The following is a 25672-nucleotide window of genomic DNA, read 5'->3' on the forward strand; positions in this document are numbered from 1 at the left end:
CTGTGAATGACTGGTTCTGTGAAATTTGTAGACGAATATTTATGTCGTACACCTCAATAATAAATAACTCTTTCAGCAAGAAACAATGTGTTACGTCTCAAATATTTACCAATTAAACAACTTTACTGCACGGTTATGGAAAAACAAACAAACAATTTTACACGTTATTTAGTATTACATTAAAAGTAAAAAAAAAAATCCCATAATTATTATCGATAACAACTAGTAGTTGAGTTACCAAAAAAAAAAGTTTATGTGAATAAAATCTATCTTCAAATAAATTGAAACATTACACAAGTGTAATTTTCGGTAAGGTTTATTTTTGACATTAAAATATCAACCGTGAGAAACATAAACAATGAATGAGTGATAAAAGTTTATTAACATATTACCAAACAATTTGAGACGATTGGTCGTTCTGTTTTGCCAAAAATTGCTATATTGGTTTTAATTTGCATCTTCAAAATGATTTTTGAAACTGTGGCCACATAAGCCATGTTACTTCCAGATCAAAGCTGTGTCTTAGTGTTTATTCCATGAAAGCAATTCCATTGTGATATTAATAATTAATACAATACATGAAGCCATTTTCATTGTGATCTTAGTAATTAATACAATACATGAAGCCATTTTCATTGTGATCTTAGTACTTAATACATGAAGCCATCCCCATGTGAATAAATTTAGTGAAAAAACTTGGATCATAGAAGTGCTATTAAATATAATGAGGTCAGCATTACTACAGACACCTTGTGTGATTAGGAATAACAGTTCAAAGGTCATATTTTATTTTTCTTATATTTCACAATTTTAAAGCTAATTCTAATTTCTGCAAATGTTTATTCTTTCACGGTTTCCTAAATCGTATTTTAAAGTCATTTAAAATATTTAACATACACCTGTAACTGATGTCCTTCTTAGAATTATTTCAAAACAATTCAAAACCTACTTTCTGGATAATTAATCCACTAAAATTAATAACATCTAAAGTTAGCAATTTCAGGTAATAGTTTTTTTTAAAATAATCAAATGTGCAAATGGCAAAATGTTTTAGTTCAAGTCTAAGTTAAAAATTTTCATTTATGTATCTGCAATGAATATGATTTCTTAATCCAATTCCTACCATTAGCCATAACACTTGAATTAAAGCTAAAGGTAAATCTATTGTTTTTAAAGTACACTAGATTAACAGTGCACTAAGCATTCTTGATCACAAGAAATCCCCTTGAAATAAAAATGTATCTCAGAACAGCTGGTATGGGTATTGATGAGAAGAGAACAACATTTCGACCTTCCTAGGTCATCTTCAGGTTAATACCCATACCAACCATTCTGAGATACAGTGCACTAAATATTTTAATGTGTACTATGTTCTTTGAGAATTGTGAGAACACAAAGACAAAAAGTTAAGTTTAAAACAAAAATTGTAAGTTTATTTTGATGACATTTTTATTTTGTGTTTTTCCATGCTGGTCCCAAATCTAACAGTTTCCTAAGTATAATATCAGCCTGTAATTATCAAAAGACACAAAATGACATAATACTCACACTACTGAAAATCAGTATAATTTTAATTATACATGTTTTGTACCAATAGAGTTGATGTATTATTAGTTTTATATTCAAAATAAAGGAACTTGATACATTTTCTACAAATCAGTAAAATATTTAGCTGTCTCTAAGCTTCTTAAATTCAGTCAACTGTTTTTTTGCTTTTCTTAAAAGTCCAGTTTTTATTCTTCTGTAAGTTTTTCCAAAGGACTGAATTATCTTCAATAACTTCAGTAAAATGAGCAAATTTGAGAAGTAGTCACCTAATAAAATACATAGAAAAATTGTTTGAGTTTCATTCTCTGTACACAACACAATTTTACATTCAATTTTAATCAAACTTTTTCAGGATATTTATTTATCAGGATATTTTTATGTACCTGTGGTAACACTAACTCATCTAATCCATGACCCACTTTTAAAATTCACTTGTGGTTAAGGTAAGTTCTTACTCAGTGGTGGTGCTTACACTTGCAATAACTTAAAAAAAACGTTTAATCATATTAAAACACTGCAAGTAATTTTGCATGGTTTGTTTATGAAAAGGGTACACTTCATATTTGTAAAAACTCTGTACAGTAATAATATAACTGTAACTGTATATTTACTAAAATATTACTACAAAACTAAATAATTTTTTACAAGCAAGTAAATGGCAGTATAACATTTCATCAAATCAACAACTAAGAAAATGAGAAAAACCCAACTGAGATGATTTGTTAAAATACAATTTGTTTTTTGAATTTATAATTAATCTTGACACATAGTTTTTCCACTTGTTATTGTGCTTATTTGATGAATTGTAATGTGTTGCTGTCATCTGTTTGCTTATATAAAATAATTTGTTTATGTAGTAATATTTTATGAAACATTATTACAACTTGCATACAAACTTATAATTATTACAAATGTTTAGTATATCCATTTCATAAGCAAATTACAAACCATTTCCTAGAGTACTTTATTATAATTAAACATGTTTTTGTGGTTTAAGGAAACTTATGAGTACCAAGTCTCTTTAAAAAATCACTGTTGTTGATGGACAATTATTTAGTAGTCGACTGACTAAAACGCTCAGTTATAAAAATTAAGATGTCTGTTTAGAAAACAGTAAAATTAATTTACCACATTAAACATGAATCAACACACTTTAATGAAATTTATCTTACACAAGATTATACACTTTGGAAAATATCAAAACTAAATGAATCTATGCATAAAGACACAAAAGACACTATTGATAACCGAGTGTAACAGTTTTATAATATTTTCTAAAAAAAGAAAACTTAAATGTTATTATCATTTTACACATGATAGTTATTATTTAACTGCTTTTTGTATGTGTTAGGTTGTTATTTATCACTTCTAGAACAAGTAGCACACATTTGATAACTGTGAAAACTTCAAGTATTTGACTGTCAAACAAGTGCTATATTGTCAAGTGTCTTGCAAATAGCCACAGGTCTGACACTAAATATTATTAAACTGAATATTCATCACTACTTTTATTCTAACGTTTTAATGAACTATATAATGAAAAGCTATTCTACCACTTTAACTAAAATGTCCATCTCAAACCTAGAAAAGTCAGGCAGATAACCAATTTTGAATTTTCTAACATCTTTTGGCCAATTATTGAAAATATATTCTCATCAACAACTTTCAGTCATTCATTTCATTTAGACACGAGTGCAAATGATCTGTAACCAAACTAACTTTATAATTACTTCATTTATTAAAATTAAAAACATTATACATTGTTTTATTTCACTCGCAAGCTACACGTTCTTATTTTAATAAATAATGTGCTTCTAAAACAAGCTAGTTTTTGTAACTGACAGGTAAATACTCAACATTGCTTTATAAAACAAAATTGCATGTTGAAGTAACAGATCACAACCAACTTCGATTTTAATACACAATAAATTCTGCATCTCATGGGCGTGACAGTGGATTTTCTAACTTTTCTCACCTACGTATTTATTACAGTTTCTGTTAAGAATCACTAAAACTTTTATATAAACGTGAATAAGAGTTGTCCTTTACCCTTAATGTTAAAGTGCAACTGAATGTACATGATTTCCAAAATCAAAGAAATTTTGAAAATAAGATACTGTTTATAAAACACTGATTTAGACAGAAACTTGAGTTAAACACATCAGGTATTAAGTCTAATAACAACTTTAATTGCAATGTTTTATCCCATTTGCTGAGTATAAAATGCTTCAGCTTTTATTTAACTATCTTATCATATTTAGACACTAAAATATTTGATCCACTGAACTCTTAGCAGAAGCTTTATACAATTATGTGTTTGGAATTAAATTAATGCACTTGTGTTTAGGCAAGTTATAAAGAAACTTAAAATTATTATTATATTCAATGTTGGGATTTAGCACAGACATTAGTTTCACTATCTATGATGTTGAACACTTACAGTTTATACAAGTTAATTTTCACACATGCTCTACAGATTAAGTTGTGTTCTAACATTATTGAAATTATGAAATCAAAAACAATGTTTGACAATTTAAGTAAATAAGATGTATCTTGTACAATTTGTTTTATGGATACTCAATATGTAAAAAAATAGATCTCTTTTTTAAATAATCATAACTAAACTGGTATTCATTTTTTTTTCACTATCTATTTTTTTTTCAAAATGTTATAAACTTATCAACCTTAATATTCAAATTGTACTGAAGGTTTTCTTAGTGAAGACAAAGTGCTGGGTAAACATATAAGAACTTAATATCTGTCTTGCTAGATATCTCTTGTTACTATTAATACAGAATGTGTGTGTGCTGGGTTAAAAAATGTTATAAGACTTTATATATACTTTTTAAACAGTATAAGATAATTTATTTTAGGTTAAGATGGCACACACAAAAACAATTACCTCCTAAAAGATATTTATTTACTCAGGTACTGGTCAATTTTTTCAGTCATCTCAGGCACAGCCTTAAATAGGTCAGCAACCAGCCCCAAATCTGCCACCTGGAAGATTGGAGCTTCTGGGTCTTTATTAATGGCCACAATGGTTTTAGAGTCTTTCATTCCAGCAAGATGTTGAATAGCTCCAGAGATACCCACAGCTATATACAGTTCCTATTAAAATATTAGTCTGATGAGAATCTGTAAAGTTTTACAAATCACATCAAAATATGATTTAGTTATTTATTTTTACAAGATCTGAACAATTAATAGTGCAGGCAGTATTCTAATAGCAATCAAAATGCTAGTGGTATGTTTGTGATCATTTCAATACATGAAACACTAGATGACAGAAAGTGCTATTCAATCCCTTCACTACAGGTTGTAGGTTAAAGGCCATGTCATTCCATTTGTTAACTTTCATTCCAAATTTTATGGAACACTATTTTATAAATTTATGTCAATAATTTTAGAATCAAATTGTAGAATATAATTCAAACTTTAATATATATTAGTTCATTTCTTAATTTAAAAGTAAATATTAAAAGAACACATCTAAATATAGGTTTTAATGAATCATGTGATATGTTGAATGCAGCACTGTTTAAAATTAGATGTTTAGTGATGTTAAAAAGCTTAGTCTTTAACTTTGTACAAATTAGGAACTCAAATCACTAATAATGACAAGCTAGAATATAAAATAACAATCTCACATCTTTTTAGTTTGCTGAGATATGGTTTATGTACTGAATCAAACATGGTGGCCCCCTTCACATCTTTCCATTTTTTGAAAATGTTCCTTATGTACTCTTACTACAGTATATGACATACAAATAACCAATTATCAGCTTAGTGTGTCCCCAGAGTAGTTTTCTCAGCCATTTTAATCTGTAAAAAAATCTAGCATGTTCTTTCAATCCAAGTTTTCAAGAAGGTAGTTTGTGTGTTTAGCCTGCTCGTAGTTTCACGTTTTTTAAAATCTAAATACGTTCGTTACTAAGCTTAATAAATTATAGTGGAATTCTATGGTATCAACATAGTTATTTATGACTTTTTGGTTATTCAACTGTGTGTGTATATATATAAAAAAAAAAATATATATATATATAAAACCTAAAAATATTTTGTTTCACATCTTCCATGTGTAAAATTTTTAAAAAAGGCTTAGCAACCTATGTCCAGTAGCAACTGAGTACAGAGGTTGTAGAGGGAAGATGTTGTTTGCTTTAATTCTTGATTTATTGTCCTATATTTTAAGAAAAATAAGTTTAATAATTTATTTCCTAATAATAATAACCTGTATACATATATATGTGTGTGTGTTTATATATATATAATAACTGAAATGTGATTGTATATAACAACAAAATCCTATTCCACAAAAACATAGCCATGACAGGTAAGACTAGAGGTCAGTTTTATATTCTGGATACATAACATGCATCATTGCAATGTAATAAAAAATAAATATTTATGTAAATACATAGCATTATGAGCCACAAGTTACTTAGACTGAACATTTATGTTTTCATCTTACATTACGAAGTCATACTAGCATGAAAAAGGCATAATTTATATTTACTTTCTAATTTATTTTGTGTATGTGCAAGGTTAGTCAAGTGACAGACCCCACATAGTTAGAGTAAAGAAAATAACAAAATAAAACGTCTTATTGAAAACAAACATTTAAAATGTATTTAGGATGTTCTAGAGATTATGCAAATAATACTTGAGATTTTTGGAATGAAGAATAGTTTTCTTAATAATAACATGAAATCACTTTGCACTCGCACTAGTAACAAAAAAAAAATCTTCACAAACAAATCTTTAGTAAAAATATCTTATTAAAAATGACTTTTTGTATACAAAAAAATTGTAATATGACTAAAAGTCTACCAAATTTTGTGAAGATACTCATGCTGTATCAAAAGTTATGGTGAAAATACTTAACGTGTACAAATGTGCAAAAAGGCCTCATGTCTATTATACCAAGCCTGTAGCAAAAGGGTTAAATAATTGAAGCACTAGCAGTGTATATAATCATTGTAATAATTAAAAACTAGCATAGTGTATATAGTCACTAACTCTTTCATCCTGGATATCCTTTACTACACTTGAAAGTTTTAGTGTCTTACATTAAAAATTTTATTATTTTTTATATCATACCAATTAGCACAGCATAAAATCTTGGCTAATAATCCATATTTTAATAGTCAAATTGACCGATCCTGTTTTGAGTTACAACAGAGAAAATAACAAATAAAATATAAAGTTTTACTGAAAAAAAAAAGGTTTGAAATGTATATTGGAGACCTTAGAGATTATACAAAGGAAGTTTGAGATTTTTAAAATGAGGAAAATTATTTTTAATCTTAGCATGGAGATTACTTTGCACATGGACTATTCAAAACTAATACTCAACATATTAATAGAAACATTTTTACTTCAGTTCATTAAAAATACTTCATAAAAATATGATTCTTTTATGTGTGAAAGACTTATAATGCTAACTAAAAGACTGACAAATTTTGTGAAAATATACAAACTGTATTGAAAGTTAGAAGTATTAAATCTATAAATACTTTAAATTAGTACAAAGAGGTCATGTGGGCAGTCAAATTAATTGGGCCCAAATTGAAAGAGTTATTAAATGAAACACCAGTAGAGTGTAAGTGGTCATTTTAATAACTGAAAAATTGGCAGATGACAATTATACTCTTACTAAACTGAAATGCTAGTAGAATGTATACAGTTATTTAATAACTGAGGATTATTAGAGTACAAATGACCCTTTTTTAATACCCGACTTACTAATAATATACATGGTCATCTTGTTAATATTCACTATAAGCAAATAATACCAAACAAATGCTAAGAGAATAGTGGAAATAACTTACTGGTGCAACAATTTTACCAGTCTGACCAACTTGAAGGTCATTTGGCACAAATCCAGCATCAACAGCAGCTCGAGATGCACCAACAGCTGCACTCATTTTATCAGCCAGATCATAAAGAAGTTTAAAATTGTCTCCACTTTTCAGACCTCTTCCTGGGAGGTTGGCAAGTAGCATCATGAAAATCATTCTTTAATACAACCACAAAAATATGCAAACACAAACTCATTTTTGCCATTGTTTCTTAATTTTCAAGTGAGTCAAACACAGAAGTATGATAATTTTTATTTTAACAAAAAACACTTCAAGTACTAAAGATACTATATTAAGCTCAGCAACTAGAAAAGACCATGGAACACAACAATACTGAATTATGCATAATGGTGTTCCTAACCAGTGTACTATGAGCAAGTAAGAGTCAAAGCATTTATCATAAAAAACTACCATGAATTAAGAGTGAAATAGTACAACAAGTAATTGTGGAGTAAACATTCTGATAATAGAAAAAACAGTAAAATTCTTTTGTTCTTGAAGAGTCTGAAAAATACACTTATAAAACATAAAATCACAATTGCACATGCATTAAATAATATTACGCCTAATGTACCAGTCTCTAATGTATCATTCACAAAACTACTTACCCCCAGACACAACAGTCTTGGCACTAGTAAGCTCTGGTCGTTCACTTTTACTGAGTTCCTGACTAATCCATTTTGTTAGTTCCCAACTAAGGTCAGATTGAGGTGCTATATAATTATAACACTGATTTTAGTTATGAGTTGAACTAGTTGCTTCCTAAAACTATATTTGTTTCAAATTTTACATAATAAATATGCAAATTCAGTCATAAAGTAAAGTAACTCTTTGTTGTAACAAATACCTTTAAAACATTTCTCTTAAAATTTCATTATAGTACAACTTTTTAACAAAGAATAAAGTATCATAAAACTGGCAATAAAACCAATATTCCACATTAATTTGTATTTAAAACAGCTGAATCTAAAATAAACAGTCAGGAAATTAATCAATATTAAATATTTCTAACAGTAAATATTGCAAAATGGAAAACCAAGTACCAGGTTTTGCTTCCCAAGTCTGACCGTTAATTGGCTGTTTAATTACCAAGTTTCTACAGTTCTAGATTTAAGTTTAAGAAGTGTATATTTAATGCAATGATAAATGTCATACTAGATGCACTTCTACAGAATCCTCAAAAGTATCTGTTACAGAGCAAATAAAGCCAAAACTAGAATAAACATATATTTTTATTTATTGATTTTGAGGTTCATGTGTCATGATGTATTGTAACCTACAAAGTATATAATTCTTCTCATGATTCATGCCATACATATTTTACTGTCATCACTACAGTACAAGTTGCAGCATTAAGCATCCCTCATGTGACAACATTTTAGATTCTACTATCTGACTGAAAGACAACACACTACTGTATAGTTGTGCAACTGGTTAAAACAGGTGACCCTTCCAGACAGCCTTTGATCTTCTTATGGGGAAGTGAAATTAAATTAAGCATTTTTGGCTCTTAACAAGAAATTAAAAGATAAACACACAAATACCTAACATTTTCAAAATATTATGTAGAAACACATGAAAACCTAATTCTTCAAATCTAAATTTCTGTTTTAAATTTTTATATTTAGAGTTTAAAGAGATTAATAATTCATTACACAAGTCACTGTTCAGGCCACATTTAAAGCACTGTTTTCAGTCTTGAGCCTCTTTACCTTATAAAGGACACTGAACTGTTTGAACATGTTCATAGGATGGGCTAATATCCTATATTAGCCATATTACATGGCTAATATAATATGGGCTAATGGAATAATATCAATGATAAAAGGTTATCAAAGAAACACAGGTTAAGATCTTTGAAAATGTTTTCTCTGGAATAAAGATTACAGGGGATTTGATTGAGGTATTTAAGATTCTTAAAGTGACAGTTTTGATGCATCATTTTTTTTTCCATACTTAATGGTAGGACTAGGGAACAAAAGTGCAAATATTGCCATGGTTGTAGTCATTTTACCTACAACAGTTTTTTTTGTTTTGTTTTTCTAACAAGGAAAGGGTTGCTATCAGTTATGGTGGATGTAGTACCTTTAAGAAAGTTAAAGTTTATAAATATTTTAGTGGTATGGGTTAGGTTTGAGTGTTTTATTTTAATTTGAAAGTTTAGTTTACTAATGAAACAGCCTATATGGACCAAGAGGTCCCTTAATGACTTACATTTCATGCTATGTAATGTGAAAATTAAATATATATAATTAGTTTTTGTTTTCTTAACTAAAAGCATAAGCTTAAGAACCCACATCATTATCAACTAAACCTTTTAATTATTTATATACTTTGTGTAAATTTACCATTTTCAGTTGGAGCTTCTGATGAGACCAGTGGACAAGCCTCAAAACACGTGCCTCGGACAGAGATGACTTTTACTGGATCTATGGCCCTGATGGTGGTGATAGCATTACCTGTTTATAGAGTTAAAAATACAAAAACAACCAGCAAATTGGTTTAACTCAGCTTTTTAACAGAAGTAATATCTTAAAATTAAAAAATGTATTTTTTTTGTCCAACTTAGTTTCTCCTATTGGCTAAAACAGTAAATTAACATTTTATCAGAGATATCAATTTGGCTTTATCTTGTGGACAGTAACTGTCTGTTTTTCACTTTTTTACTTATAAATTTGTAGCCATATTTATGGTGAAAGCAAAATGCAGATGTTACACACTCAAACTATTATCCATTAACAAAGGTGGTTTTATAATAGAGTAAAAGTAAAGCAATAGAACTTTCATAACATCTTTACTCCTCTTTCAGAAAATTAAATTTTGATTTTAAAGATACATTTTTAGATAAATGGATGCAAAAACTGTAAAAAAATGATATCAAAAGGTTTGTGGTATAAACTTTTTTATGGTTATTCATAATTTTTCATTCAATAATGGTATTATAACAGTTACCTCAGGGTTCATCAATCCAAAAGAAAATATATTCTTATTTAACAGAATATCCAATGTATTATTTGTTTAAAAAAATTCCTCACCTGCATAGATGGCTCGTACAAAGGTATCAGGACTTTTGATGTCTAAGATATCTGAGATTGGAGAAACGTCCAACTTTGCTCCAATACGAGGTATCAAACTCTGCAGTATAATCAAAATAGAAATGCAAAATCTGATACGGCTTGAAATATCTTTTAACAAGCTGAAAGATATGCTTGAAAGTTAAGATAAATGTGAACACACAAACATGAGATGTACAGTGGGGTAAAGCAATAAAATGTATTTTTCAATATGTTGGACTTTTAGATCACTCTAGGAACGATAATCTGCTTTCTTCTCATACTAGAATAACTCTAAGTCACGTCCATCTTTACAGCAAAGGACCAGAAAGATGTTCAAGTTTAATGAACCAAGCATTCATTTTAATACTTTTGGCTTAACATGCCTAAATATTGCACAAATGAACTAGCTGAACTTAATACACTAACAGTTTGTAATTTTCCACACATTACTACAAATGTGGTATGAACAAACATTATACTGCTGATCTGCCCACTTAAGAGAACCAAAATGAGTATTTAAAAGTGCAACCAGGACATGGTCAAGTAAAATACAATAGCCCACAACAATATACCAAGCAGTCAGTTAATACATTACTACAGCTTTCCAAGAAATATATCCAGAATATTGACATTACATGAAGTTGTATATCCTAGTAATAGTTACTAAAACATTACTGTAATGTGTAAATTTGAGTTTTCATCACACTAAGCCTCACCTATATGACTGATTACCATACCTTTTTTGTTTTTGTTAAACATGTAATACATGAAAATGGTTAACATATTCAGGCATGCATTATACAGTTCAGAATATCAAATGAACAGTAACAAGCTAAAAGTAACACATTTACAAACAGCTCAAGAACAAACTACACAAAATCCAAAAATCACGTAAACTTGAAGTAACTTAAGAAGTAATACATAAAAACACATGTGAAACAGAAATATACCTTTCCAAATGCATCAGCACCAGCAAAAATGTGAGTGAAACTGAACTGCTTCTGGCATGCCAAAACAAGAGAAGTTACTCTTTCTGGGGAAAAAAAACAGTCTGTAAAGTTCCTGATATAATTCATTATTGTTTACAATTCCATCGAATATTATGTAAAATTCAAAGACTCTGAGACAAAGAAAAAAAGAGAGAGAGAGAAAATTTTGATGTTAGTGATCTTTACATTAAAGTCTCCATAAAGAATATTAGAGAGACATTTGTCAACAATTTGAAGTTCTATACTGTTTACTTTAGAACACATTCTTACCATTCAACCAACACAGCTTTCAACAAATACAAAGAATGCCCACAGAAAATAATTTAGCCCACAGGGTGTAATTTCTACTTATTTGGACATGAATCTTCATACATAACAAATCTTAGTAAGAAAGTTTATAATAAAGCTTTACATGAAAGTCCTTCTAAGCAGATATTCTGTAATTCTATAATTATCAAGGTTTTCTTGACACTATGGAGCAAACATATCCACCAGAACACAGGTGAGAAGAATTCTATCTCAATAAAGTACACTACCCAGGTTTATAAGAAAAGTAGCTGAACTCATCAGTGGGTTAATTTTTAATTTCAATTTATACAAGTAGCTTGCTTTGATTTGAATTTAATGGCTTAATAATTTATTTCTAGACATTTGACTAAAATAAACCTGTACATGTAACAAATGTGACTTCTTGATAAAATTGTCAGAAAACACATTTTTGTATTTGCAAGAATGAAGTAAGTAACATTTGCCATCTTAATACGGTTTCCTTCTGGTTCTCTTTTGTAGCTGTTACTGAAGTAAATGTTATGGGTACTAAACTTAGTGTAGTCATCAGAGAAGACTTGTAGATATAGATTTTTTACGAAAATTTAAGAAATGTCTTACACGTTAGGAAAACTGGCTTTTATTGGTGAAGTTCAATGCAACAAATGCTGCATAGCCAAAGGAAAACTCATAATAAATCTGCGAGTTGTCTCTGATATGTGAGAATCAAGTTCAAAGCTTCCAGACTCCAAGGAGTCATTTGATAATACAATATCAAATCACATGTGCATACAATCACACATACTTCCAAAGATATTTTGTTCTAACCATTTTCCTCTAATACCATATTAAATTTGGCAAAAAGTGATTTTAATGAAAGATCTGACCACAGAAAACACTAATGCTGCTCCTCTTAGTAGTACTAATACTATACTCTCCTACTTACATACACACCTAAACTTCAGAGAAAAAGGTATAGTCACACATATGCATAACTACTAAATCTGTATTGTCTGAGTTAAACAAGCTTATAATTCTTACCTGGCAATGTACCCTCTAAAAGTGGGTCTTCTGCAACAAGTATCTTGCCAGAACCTTCAGCTTTACACAATTCTGATACAACCTGTAACATAAGCCCAGTAAGAAGTAAAACAACTTCTGAAATAGAAAATTACATGGACTAAAACCTATTTGCTTATGACATAGAACATCAATCTTAACAGATAATTATAAATGTTACAAATGTGTTTGTTATTATATACACGATCAACCTCTTACAGCAATAAAACTTTGGCAGTGAGAAAAATGTGCAGTTTAAAAAAAAATTAATATACAATCTAAATTTTAGCATGTGCAGCCTAATACAATCATGTTTGTCACTGTAAAACAATTCTTCGTTTGCCATAATAAGTCAAAAATAATAACTTCAACATCTTCCTTTTTTTTCTCAGATGATAAAATTCAAAAAATTTAAAACCAAGAAAGAATCCAGAGGTTTAAATTGAATTGTTTTTGATTAACCTTTTGAAAATGATCAAGACTCCAATATTTATGATTGATACCATTTTACTTTACTCAAAATGAAATACGCAAGTGTTGTAAACCAAATTTAAATATTTTAAATGCTATAAAGAACTAATCATGATGATGATGTAATATATCTAGAATGCTCTTGAAATTAAAAATTTTTCATGTGAAGAAGGCCTCGTACAGAAGCCAAAACATAAATATCATTTTCTTTCAACAGGCAGCTGCTGCCCACGAGGTTTCAAATCTACACATTTACTGTACTTTTATATTTCTTTTTTGCACATTTATTAGGTAAGATCTCACATTTCTTTCTCCTTTATTTAGAAATAGATAATGTAAAGTTTTAGTACAATATTCAGGGATTTGAATTCAGTTTTTAGACTAACTTTTTTGTGATGTTCACATAACTTTCAAAGTTCTGTGTTAACTTTATCACATTAAAATTACATTGTGACATTTTGTATACAACAGTAGTTACTAGAAAAGGCTCAATATGACTGAAATGTATTCATATATCACATGCAATGAGTCTGAGGTTTTAAAAAAGAAGAGCATTTACTGTAATGCAGCTTACTAAATAAGAAACCTTAATATTTGTTCATAGGATCTGCTAAAATTAATTCACTCATTGTAGCTGTAATCAAGAAGGTCATAAGTTCAGCTCAGACAATAGTAGTAACAAGGTCAAGGTTTTTAAATACCTCTCATACAGTTATTTAGATTCTTCATCTGAAGATAACAATGATGACAAAATAGTTAATAAAAGACCTCAAGAAGTTCTGCAAATTTGTGCATTCTGTGCTTTCCACACACTTTCTAATTTATGCTTAGCTTTCTCATTATAGGCTCAATCCCAGGGACCAACCTCATAACTACCTTGTGCTTGTTATAGTTTCAATACTATAAATTTTAATACAGGAGACTTTTAGGAAACAAGTATTTTGTACACAAAAAATTAGATTTTTTTAATGAAGTATTTTTGTTAAGGATTTGTCATGAATTATATGCCTACATACTAGCCTGAGCACTACATGATTTCTAGATTAAGACTTCAACCTATTTTTCTTCTCAAAAATCTCATACTTGCTTAATCTCTTTATCTGTTGTTTTCTTCATCTTAACTTTTTACAAGGCAGGTCAATTTGACTGACCTTGTAACCATTAAAAAAGTTTAAAAAATCTAATTTACCTCCTTTTTTCAAATGACTTCAAATTGTAATATGTAACTACATTTGTTTATCCTAAATAGCTTTACACTCATAACAGTATATATATATATTTATACTTATATTTTATTCTCTTACTGCCATTTGAGCCCTGACTACTCAAGATTCATGCCATTACAAGCTGTAAATTATTTGGGGAATGTGAAGCTCACATACCTCTATTAACCTTATCTTGACAGGCCATGTCATTGCATTTGTTGACTTCCATTCAAAATTTTATTAAACTATTATTTCATTAAAAATATTAAAAAATAATTATTAAAAGCACATGCCTAAATACTAATTTTTGTGAGTCATGTTATACTGAATACAGCATTGATTCAAATTAGAGGTTTGTGATGTCAAAATACTAAGTCTATAGTTTTGCACAAATTAGGGACTCGAATTAACAATATTGATAAGTTGGAATATAAAATATGTACCTCATATCTTTTCATTTGCTAAGATATGGCTTATTCACCTTTTTCAATTTTTGGAAAAAGTTCCTTATACACACTTATTTCTAAATAGTGATAATATATGTACACATATAATGTATAATAATTGAAATGTGACTGTATATTACAAAATACTAACCCACTAAAACATGGCCAATACAGGGTCAGTTTTACATTGGATATGATAACATAAGTGCATGTGTGCTGTGTAAATAAAAGTTCTGTAATGTTAGCCAGCCACAACCAGAATATCAATATAATAAAAATAATAAATATATAATGTTGAGACTTAAGTTATTTAAACTAAACATTTGCATTTTTGTGTTATAATTTGTAATAATTCTAGAATGATAAAAAAGCATAATTTATATTTATTTCCCAATTTTTATGGTGGTTACTCGACATAATTAGGGTAGACTACGTGGTTCAGAAAATAAAAGATAAAATATAAAGTCTCACTAAAACAATGTTTGAAATGTATTTAGGAGGTTTAAGAGATTACACAAATAATATCCTAGATTTTTTTGATGAATAAGAAGTTTTAATCATGACTTAAAAATCACTTCATACTTGGACTACTAACAAAACAGACTCAACATTTTCACAAACAAATCATTAGTAAAAATACTTAATTAAAAACTGATTTTCAGTGTACAAAAAACTTGCAATCTTTACCAAACATCTTCCAAATATTTGTGAAGATATACATATTGCAACAAATTATAGTATAAATGTATGCAAATGTGTATATGAACTCAAGCATATTATACAGAATCCACTGTGAAGGATTTACGTTACAATATGAAAGACCTATTTGCAAGGTTTCCCCATGAAATATTTTTAGTATAATTTTTTTTCCTTTAACATAAAAGGTTTCCTATTTTTACATTTAAGTTACTTTTAATAAAGAATAAAGAACACATAAATGTCAAAACGGCTCATTTGGGTTGAGAAAATTTTTTACGTAGAAGAGTGAACAACGTTTCGACCTTCTTCGGTCATCATCAGGTTCACAAACAAAGAGAGAGGTAACTGACTGGAAGCTGACCACATGTTTGAAAAGGGTTGTGTAACTGAGTGTAGGAATGTAGAGGGCGGGCTTAGATGTTTAAATATATAATTTTATATTATTTATTTTATAATTATTATTTTTAAATATAGATATAAAGATGTTCCTTTGTATTAGTCTATTTTGGGCTTAAGTTGTTGTATAAGTAAGGCTTCTTTAATTTTACGTTTGTTTATGTTTGTTTCTTTTAGTATTTGAGTGTTTTCTATGGTTATGTTGTGTTTGACTTGCAGTGTTCGAAAACATGTGAAGGTGACTTTTTATGCTCTTTAAATCTGGTTTCCATTTTTCTACTTGTTTTTCCAATATAGAAGTCGTGGCAGTTATTACATTGTATTTTATAAATAATGTTGGTGTGATGTTTGTCAGTGTAGTTTTTACATAGAATAGACCTCAGTTTTATGCCTGGTTTTAGAATAAATTTGGTATTAACTGGAATGTCATATTTTGTTACAAGTTTTTGCTAAATGTTGGTTATTTTTCTGCTGATGTCGGGAATATATGGAATGCAGCAGTATATGGTTTCGTGATTTTTTGATTCGTGAGATATATTTACTTTTGTTGGTTGATTTTGCTTTCTGTCTCGGTGTGTACGTATAATGTTTTCCATGGTTTGTGGAGGAAACTTATTGATGTTGATGAAGTATTGTTTTATTTTGTCTAATTCTTAGTTAATTTTATCTGGTGAGCATAGTTTTATGGCTGTGTTTATTTGGTTTCTTAGTATGTTGAGTTTTTGTTTTGTTTCATGTGCTGAGTCCCAAGGAATGTATCGTCCAGTATGGGTGATTTTTCGATGGATTTATGTTTTAAATTGTGTATCAGTTCTTGTAATTTTGATGTTAAGAAATGATATTTGAATGCTTCCTTCTTGTTCACATGTGAAGTTGATGTTGGGATGTGTAGCGTTAATGTGATTGAAAAAATTAAGTGTGTATTCTGTAGATGTGAATCCTGCAACCATGTCATCTACATATCTGTACCAGTATAGTGATGGATGTAATGCTGTGTTAATTGCTTGTGTTTCAACTTGTGTCATAAAAATATTGGCTAGAACTGGTGATACTGGGTTGCCCATGCTTAGGCCATTTGTTTGTATATAGTTGTGGTTGTTGAACATGAAGTTTGTCTTCATCATGGTGAATTCTATGAGGGTTGCTAATTGGTTGCTTGGAATGTCTATTGATGGGTTAGGGTCTCGGATATAGAGTTCTAAGGCTATCTTGCAGGCTTCAGTGGTTGGAACTTCTTTAAAGAGGGATATAACATCGAAACTGGCCATTAAGGCTTTATGATTAAGTTGATTAAGATTAGACTTGAAATTAAAAGAGTCTTTGACAAATGAGCTGGCTGATGTTGCATATTTGGAAAATGCCCATGCTATGTATTTATCAAGATTGTAATTAAACAATTCATATGTGGACATTATTGGTTGTAATGGACAATCTGGTTTATGAGGTTTGGGGATGCCGTATATTTGTGGTGTGGGTGAGTCGGTTTTGCATAGGTAGGAATAAATTGTTTGTGAAATTGTGTTGGTTTTTTCATTTTTGTAAAGGTAAAACTATCAAAAAATTTTAATACCTACACAAACATTATCCAAAATTTACAGAAAAAACTACTTAAGCCATGTTGAACACGAAATACAAAGAACTACATGACTTACAAAAACAAATACACACAAATCTGACAAAGACACACGAAACACAACTAAACAAAATACTACTAAAATGAAAAAAGCCAACACAATTTCACAAACACTTTATTCCTACATACGCAGAACCGACTCATGCACACCACAAATATACGGCATCCCCAAACCTCATAAACCAGATTGTCCATTACGACCAATAATGTCCATATATGAATTGTTTAATTACAATCTTGGTAAATACACAGCATGGGCATTCTCCAAATATGTAACATCAGCCAGCTCATTCATTAAAGACTCTTTTAATTTCAAGTCTAATCTAAATCAACTTAATCATAAAGCCTTAATGGCCAGTTTCGATGTTATATCCCTTTTTACAGAAGTTCCAATCACTGAAGCCTGCAAGATAGCCTTAGAACTCTATATCTGAGACCCTAACCCAACTATAGACATTCCCAGCAACCAATTAGCAACCCTCATAGAATTCACCATGATGAAGACAAACTTCATGTTCAACAACCACAACTATATACAAACAAATGGGCTAAGCATGGGCAAACCAGTATCACCAGTTCTAGCCAATATTTTTGTCACACAAGTTGAAACACAAGCAATTAACACAGCATTACATCCACCACTATACTGGTACAGATATGTAGATGACATGGTTGCTGGATTCACATCTACAGAACATACACTTAATTTTTTCAATCACATTAACGCTACACATCCCAACATCAACTTCACATGTGAACAAGAAGGAAGCATTCAAATATCATTTCTTAACCTCAAAATTACAAGAACCGATACACAATTTAAAACAGAAATCCACCGAAAAATCACCCATACTGGACTATACATTCCTTGGGACTCAGCACATGAAACGAATACAAAAACTCAACATACTAAGAAACCAAATAAACACAGTCATAAAACTATGCTCGCCAGATAAAATTAACTAAGAATTAGACAAAATAAAACAATACTTCACCAATATCAATAAGTTTCCTCCACAAACCGTAGAAAACATTATACGCACACACCTTGACAAAAAGCAAAATCAACCAACAAAAGTAAATATATCTCACGAATCAAAAAATCACAAAACCATATACTACTGCATACCACATATTCCTGACATCAGCAGAAAAATAACCAATATTTGGCATAAAATAGCAACAAAATATGACATTCCAGTTAATACCAAATTTATTCAAAAACCAGGCACAAAACTAAGGTCCATACTATGTAAAAACTACACTGACAAACACAACACCAACATTTTTTATAAAATACAATGTGATAACTGCCACAACTTCTATATTGGAAAAACAAGTAGAAAAATGGAAACCAGATTCAAAGAACACAAAAAGTCACCTTCACAAGTTTTCAAACACTACAAATCAAATAAACACAACATAACCATAGAAAACACATAAATACTAAATAAAGAAACAAACATAAACAGATGCAAAATTAAAGAAGCCTTACTTGTACAACAATTTAAGCCCAAAATAAACCAATACAAAGGAACACCTTTATATCTATATTAAAAATAAAATAAATAATATAAAATTATATATTCAAACAGCTAAGCCTGCCCTCTACATTCCAACACTCAGTTACACAACCCCTTTCAAACATGTGGTCAGCTTCTGGTCAGTCACCTCTCTCTTTGTTTGTGAACCTGACGATGACCGAAGAAGGTCGAAACGTTGTTCAATCCTCTATGTAAAAAATTTTCTCAACCCAAATGAGCCATTTTTACATATATATTTCTCTACAAGTGGGTTTTCTCGACATCACTGATTAATAAAGAACACACATGAAAAAAAAAGTTCTGACCTGCGTATTTGTTTTGTTATGCTGTGGACTGATGAAGATATCTTACTCCTACGTTTTTATATTATTGGTAATAATGCACTAAGTTTTTATTTAACTACATAATGCATCAAATAACACTGAATAATAACTTATATATAAAAAAAATAAAGTTCCAAAACTATCACACCTTTTCTGACTTTCTAACTATGTGATAACAGTTGTTAAAACTTCATCTAAGCTAATCAACATGTTTCCTGTAGGAATCATGCTTGAACTAAAAGCAAAATAAACAATTACCTTCACAAAAAACAATGTAATATAGTACATCACTCAATGGATGAAAATCTTAATGCTCTAATGTTATTTACAGAAAACAATGTAATATAGTATGAAAATCTTAATGTTCTAGTGTTAAAAATAATATGGTATTGAATGGTATAGAGAACTATTGGCAATTTCTGAACAAGAGGATGTGACAGGTAAGTGTGGCAAGAGGGATCTGGTTGTCTATTTCATGACTCTGAAAGCAAATAAGATTGAAAGCTATGAAAATTATACTTTGTCTGAGTGATGATAAGTAATTTACATTAAATTTCATATTTTCTGGAGGGGTGATAAATAAACTAGAGAAAAGGAGGTGCCTGAAGAGCAAATATCACATTTTTCACACTGGAGGAGATTTTAGATTTTTTGTTGTTTAATGCTGCCCTATAAAAGTAAGAACTTAAAACTTACATAATATTAAAATATGAAGTATTAGTTATGTTTATTGGTATACCACAGAAACAAAGAAGTTTAATTAAATTTTGAATACAATTCAAAATCTTATAATGTGCAAAGAAACACATCCACAGAGGGTTAAATAAGTCAAGAAGCATGCAGGTCACTCAATCCTCTTTGGTAAGGCTCAGTAGCTTTACAGAAATTTAGAATGTCAAAAATGCAATGAACAATGTTGAAGGGCATCAGTTGCAGACTGCTTCATACAATGTAACAGCAGTTCACCATATCCAACTGAGCATCTGATGAAAGTCAAGATTGAACTTAAACTCTTCTTAAACTAACCTGGGATTCATCGATGACAAGTAAGTAGTTCAGAACTGAAGATTTAAAGTTCTTCTTCAGTCATTTACAGAACATACAAAACTCTTACAGAATAACAGTTTTCCTCTTTCAAATGTTTAGCCAGTAAATATGGATTTCGAGTATGATTTGCATAGCAGCAAACCACCAATTTGTTTGCTCAGTTTGCTGTTGTCACAAGAGATTTAAAATTAAAAAAAAAAAAAAAATATTGCAGCAAATTTCTGTTGCAGTTAAAATTCTCCCAGCTACTGGCTGTCTTACAGACATATCTGCAGCTATCTTACTTTTTAATAGACGATCTACTGAATACTTCCAAAGCTTATAAAAAGTTACAGACATCTGCTGAATTGCTAAGTGAAGCTGAAATGGCCAATGAAGAGTTATCATCAATTGTTTCTTTGCTGCCAACACCACCACAACAGAAACTGCCAAGAGATTCACATCTAGCAGAGGTGAGCCAACAATAGGCAGTTGTGAAAGTGAATTAAAGAAGTATATCTTCAAATTCAAGGAAGAAAGTTACATTGATACAAATGCTGTTACCTCAGAATCAAGATAATCTATCAAACAATATTCAAATTAGACAAAGACCTGTGTGTAGCACCCACTTCCCAAAGTTTTCTGTTTGTGGTGATTCAACAGCCCTAAAACAACCACAATTTTCTAAAGTCCCTTTACACTTCACTTAAACTATTATGACACTGTCCCACAAAGTACCTCAAGAAATATGGTTGGAATGTTAAAACTGTAACTTAGTTTTATTGTTTTTGGAACCACAAGTTTACTTCTGTATACAATGGTGCAACACTGATATGCCAAAACTAAAACATCTTCAATTCTTAATTCAGTTAAATGAAACTACATAACAATTTGAAATAAACACTAAGTAGTAGCTAAATAATAATCTTTGAAACTAAAATGAAAATCTGGAAATAAAAAACAAACAAACCTACATTAACATTACTTACGGGAGCAAGAGTTTTTCCTGCAACCAGACACGTGACATCTCCTCCAATCTTTTTGGCTGCAGTAATGGCATTTAGTGTGATGGGGACAAGTTTTCCATCTTTATGTTCTGCTATGACCAGGGAACTGTTGCATCTACTAATAACAGCTGTAATGTTCTATAAAAAGTAAACAAATTCTTTTCAGGATCTGCAGATACATTAACACATGTGCAAAAAATTATATTAATATTATTGTTTAGAAGTAGAGAACCTTTTCTGCATACTAATAAGGTATATACATGCAACAGCAATGCACACATCTTCCACTAAAGTTTTCCTATTAAAGTTCAACACCAACAGGATAAAGGGTTCCACCTGAACAAAATCAATAAAGAACACTTGTTTCACCAGCTTAAAAACCTTGATTATGTACTAGTGCTTTTAATGCGAGATAACAATATAATCCTGCTACTCTGAGTTAAAACAAATTTCAAAAATGCTTACAAAATTTAATTGAAAAGGTCAAGCCTCTTCATTCATCTAGTAAAATGGTAAATTTTGAAGACAAATTGCCATCAAGAATGATAGAGGTTACAACATTATGAGTTCAAGAAACTGGTTGATCCATTAAAGGTGTGGGATTCATATCACCCAATGCCCAGGACAAGATTTAACATCACACTTAGTACTTTTGGGGGGCAAGTATTTCTTTTTTTCAGTTGCTAGAAAAACATTCCAGGCACATTTATAAGGAGCCAAACAAATTCCTTAAAATTATGAATTGCAGAGGTCCAACATACATAAACATTTTAAAATGTGTACCTCTACACCCAAAATCAAAACTATATAATACATATTTTTTTTAAATTCACAAACCCTAAGTTTTAAACCCAAACAATAATAAACATACTTAATGCAACAGTACTACTACACTGCTTTTTGTCTACACTAAAAACCCAGTAAAATTTGACTACCAGCTACAGAAAAAGCAGTTTCTGTATGGGATATTTTACATGCTACATTGTAAAGTCCTAATGATCAAATGTTAAAAACTGTAAAATACAATGATAAATATATTTAAAGACTTTGAATACAAAATGCAGTATACAGCATTTGGACAAAACTGCCAATTGCATTGTATTAATGGATATACAGCAGTTTAAAAAAAGCCCATGGATAGTGTTATGTCTAAAATACAAAATTTTGTAAAATTTAAAATAAATAAGTAGCAATTTCTTTATGGTTTTTACTGAAGTATTTGTAATGGTTTTATTAAACAGCCCACTTCTGATTCAATAACATTTTTATTTTGCAAAAGTTGTAGAAAATATATCTAATTTTCTAAAAAGAGGAAAATTTGATATACAGAATTTTTCGTGTGTATGCATATAAGTGACATATAATTACTAACACTCGGATACATGTAGTTTATCCATTTCACACTAAAAAATCAAATTGCTGACAACATACACAGAATATAACAAAACTGATGTTCCAGATCTTATGAATCACTTTTTAAAAACATATCTATGTACTAGCAGCACATATGTGCCCCACCTACACAGTAGTTTAGGGTTAATACCATGATAAACAACACAGTTACAGTTGGGCTAAAATTCTGACTTAGGTACCTAACTTTTAACACTTATTTTTAAGACAAACACACAGTAGTCAAGCAGACAAAAATACATGACAACTGTACATGGAAACATTAAGCATACCTTTAAGTGATGTCAAACATAAATAAAACAATATAATTCAAACTAGTTACAAGGCTAAAGAAAATAATATTCTGAGAAATGGCATGTTTTAGATGCTTTTTTTTATTAACATGCAACCATTCTGTATCACACACAGCAGAACAGAACCATGAACATTATACTGATCATAAAAAACAAAAGCACAAATAAACTTAAGTTTATAAGCAAGTCACAGTTGTATATGGAAACAAAAATTCATGATTTTAATTTTTATTTATAATGCAAAATACATAAAACATAGTTGTAAATCAATTTTATGTGAATACTTCAGCCTATAAGCAGTAAAGCAAAGCTTTAATTTTTGCTAAACAACACTACTTTAATTTTCTAATAATAAACCTTGCTTTGTTCATTGCTATTCACTGGTTATCACTAGCCTACTAGTAACTTTAATTCAGTGGAAGAAAAGTCTCTCATGATTACAATTTTGATTATTTGAACATGGCGAGGTGAATTACTGAACCAATGTCCAAATAACAGTATGTTCAAGTTCATATATAATTTACAACACTAAAACCTTGAAGTAAGATTTAACTGATTCTTAATTGTTACTGTCTCACACTGATAGCGTTTGACGAAATTCGTAAATAATTATAATGTCCATACGTATTACTATAAAACGAGATAACTTATGAAACACTAGGCCTAATAATTAATATTACTTCACTTTTTTCACCTGAGTTAGTCTCCTCGAAAAAATTTGTCTTAGGCCTAGAGAAAATATGTTCATTTTCGATAAATGTTAGTGTTATACACACTAAATTGCGTATTTAAAAATTTTATTATATGTTACACTTTTATTTGAGATATTAAAAAGTCAAAACTGCTATTAGTATTATAACATGCAAATTAAAAATTAATAAAAGTTCCCAATATACAAAACCACACTCGCTGCATATTCTCCCGTAGTATCAAAATCTATACTTTGACCTCACAGAATCTGGCACGTGAATGCCCTTGAATAAAAATAAATTATTTCTTTTAGATTTCCTTACACTTTTATTTCTCTATGCTAAAACAGACAGTGAAGCTAAAATCAAAATCTTAAGACAAATGCACACCAGCTGCACATATCCTTTAAATCCTATATAAATAACGGTTTACTATATTCAATAAAATTTAGCAAAAATCCAATGATTCTGTTTGTTTCGAATATTTGCACAAAGCTACACTTTTTGCACAGCTATCACTTATCGTCAATTTTTGAACTATTCTAATAGAAATCTTAGAATTAACCGTTACTCTTATAACGCCCACATCTCCATGGTTGATTTCCTGATTAATATTATATTTAATATATTATATGCCACATTACTTTATCAGTTAGTGATACTCTTCATTTTAGCGCAAACCTAGATAATGGATTATCAAAAATGTCCACCTCAATAATCGAGCTTTAAATTTTAGTTTTACACGCTATATTATTAAATCTGAACATATTAGCTTTGTAATCTTGTGGTAAAGAACACTAATACTTTAACACTAAAAAACATGTATATTTTAACGAAGCATTTTAAACTTTAAAGGCAAAGCACTGATGAAACACACCATTGTGTTTGGAATTTTCAACTCGAATGTCACTTAAGCTAAACGGCCCGGCATGGCCAAGCGTGTTAAGACGTGCGACTCGAAATCTGAGGGTCGCGGATTTGCATCCCCGTCGCGCCAAACATGCTCGCCCTTTCAGCCGCCGGGGCGTTATAATGTGACGGTCAATCCCATTATTCGTTGGTAAAAGAGTAGCCCAAGAGTTAGCGGTGGGTGGTGATGACTAGCTGCCTTCCCTCTAGTCTTACACTGCTAAATTAGGGACGGCTAGCACAGATAGCCTTCGAGTAGCTTTGTGCAAAATTCAAAAACAAACAAACAATCAGCAGGATCACCGCAGGAATATTGAGCTTTCAATACGCAGCATAACCATTTGACCAAATTTAACTCAAAAAGGTAACTGAAAAGAAAACTATAAATTCATTTTTGTTGTAGCGAGATTTGAAGCAGTCAGTAAAATAAATTAAACTGATCAATGATTTATTTGAGAGATTTCTAAAAATATTATGATTTGCAAAATGTTGTAATAGAGAAAAATAAATAAATTTTATAGTATAGCAAAGAAAAATAATATAACTCGAAACCTTCAAAAAAGGATAAAACATAACTTTGTTTTAAGCGTGAAGCTACAAGATGGATCACCTTTGTAACGTCCACTACAGGTATGGAAATTCGATATTTAACATTATAAGCCTTCAAGTTGCCGCTGAACTACTGGGGAAGGGGATATAACACAATTTATAAAACTAAAAAAAAATGTTATACATAACTTTTTCTATTTCTCATAAATAGTTAAAATATGATTCTTATTTTTCAAGATGCTAAATTTCGAATAAATACTCATATGACTTGTGAATAATGCTTTTAAGC

At 29.9% G+C, this 25672-nt stretch overlaps 1 protein-coding gene across 2 annotated transcripts; it reads right to left on the reverse strand.

The window, feature by feature from the left end:
- Positions 1-1553: 1553 nt before the first annotated feature.
- On the reverse strand, positions 1554-24224 carry wal (electron transfer flavoprotein subunit alpha wal). 2 transcript variants are annotated; one of them, XM_076482336.1, is made up of 10 exons: positions 23931-24224; positions 21516-21671; positions 12766-12847; positions 11419-11501; positions 10448-10547; positions 9761-9871; positions 8021-8125; positions 7383-7534; positions 4451-4659; positions 1554-1814 (listed from the first exon to the last, which is right to left on the reverse strand). In XM_076482336.1, the coding sequence occupies exons 1-9, from the start codon at positions 23982-23984 to the stop codon at positions 4465-4467; spliced, it is 1038 nt and encodes a 345-aa protein (XP_076338451.1). In that variant the 5' UTR covers positions 23985-24224; the 3' UTR covers positions 1554-1814; positions 4451-4464. The 2 variants fall into 2 exon arrangements, with proteins under 2 accessions (XP_076338451.1, XP_076338450.1); XM_076482335.1 differs by having other exon boundaries at positions 21501-21671; positions 23931-24196.
- Between the last annotated feature and the right edge of the window lie 1448 nt (positions 24225-25672).

The sequence above is a fragment of the Tachypleus tridentatus genome, chromosome 13 (assembly GCF_004210375.1).
Source record: "Tachypleus tridentatus isolate NWPU-2018 chromosome 13, ASM421037v1, whole genome shotgun sequence".
NCBI classification, from domain to species: Eukaryota; Metazoa; Arthropoda; class Merostomata; order Xiphosura; family Limulidae; genus Tachypleus; species Tachypleus tridentatus.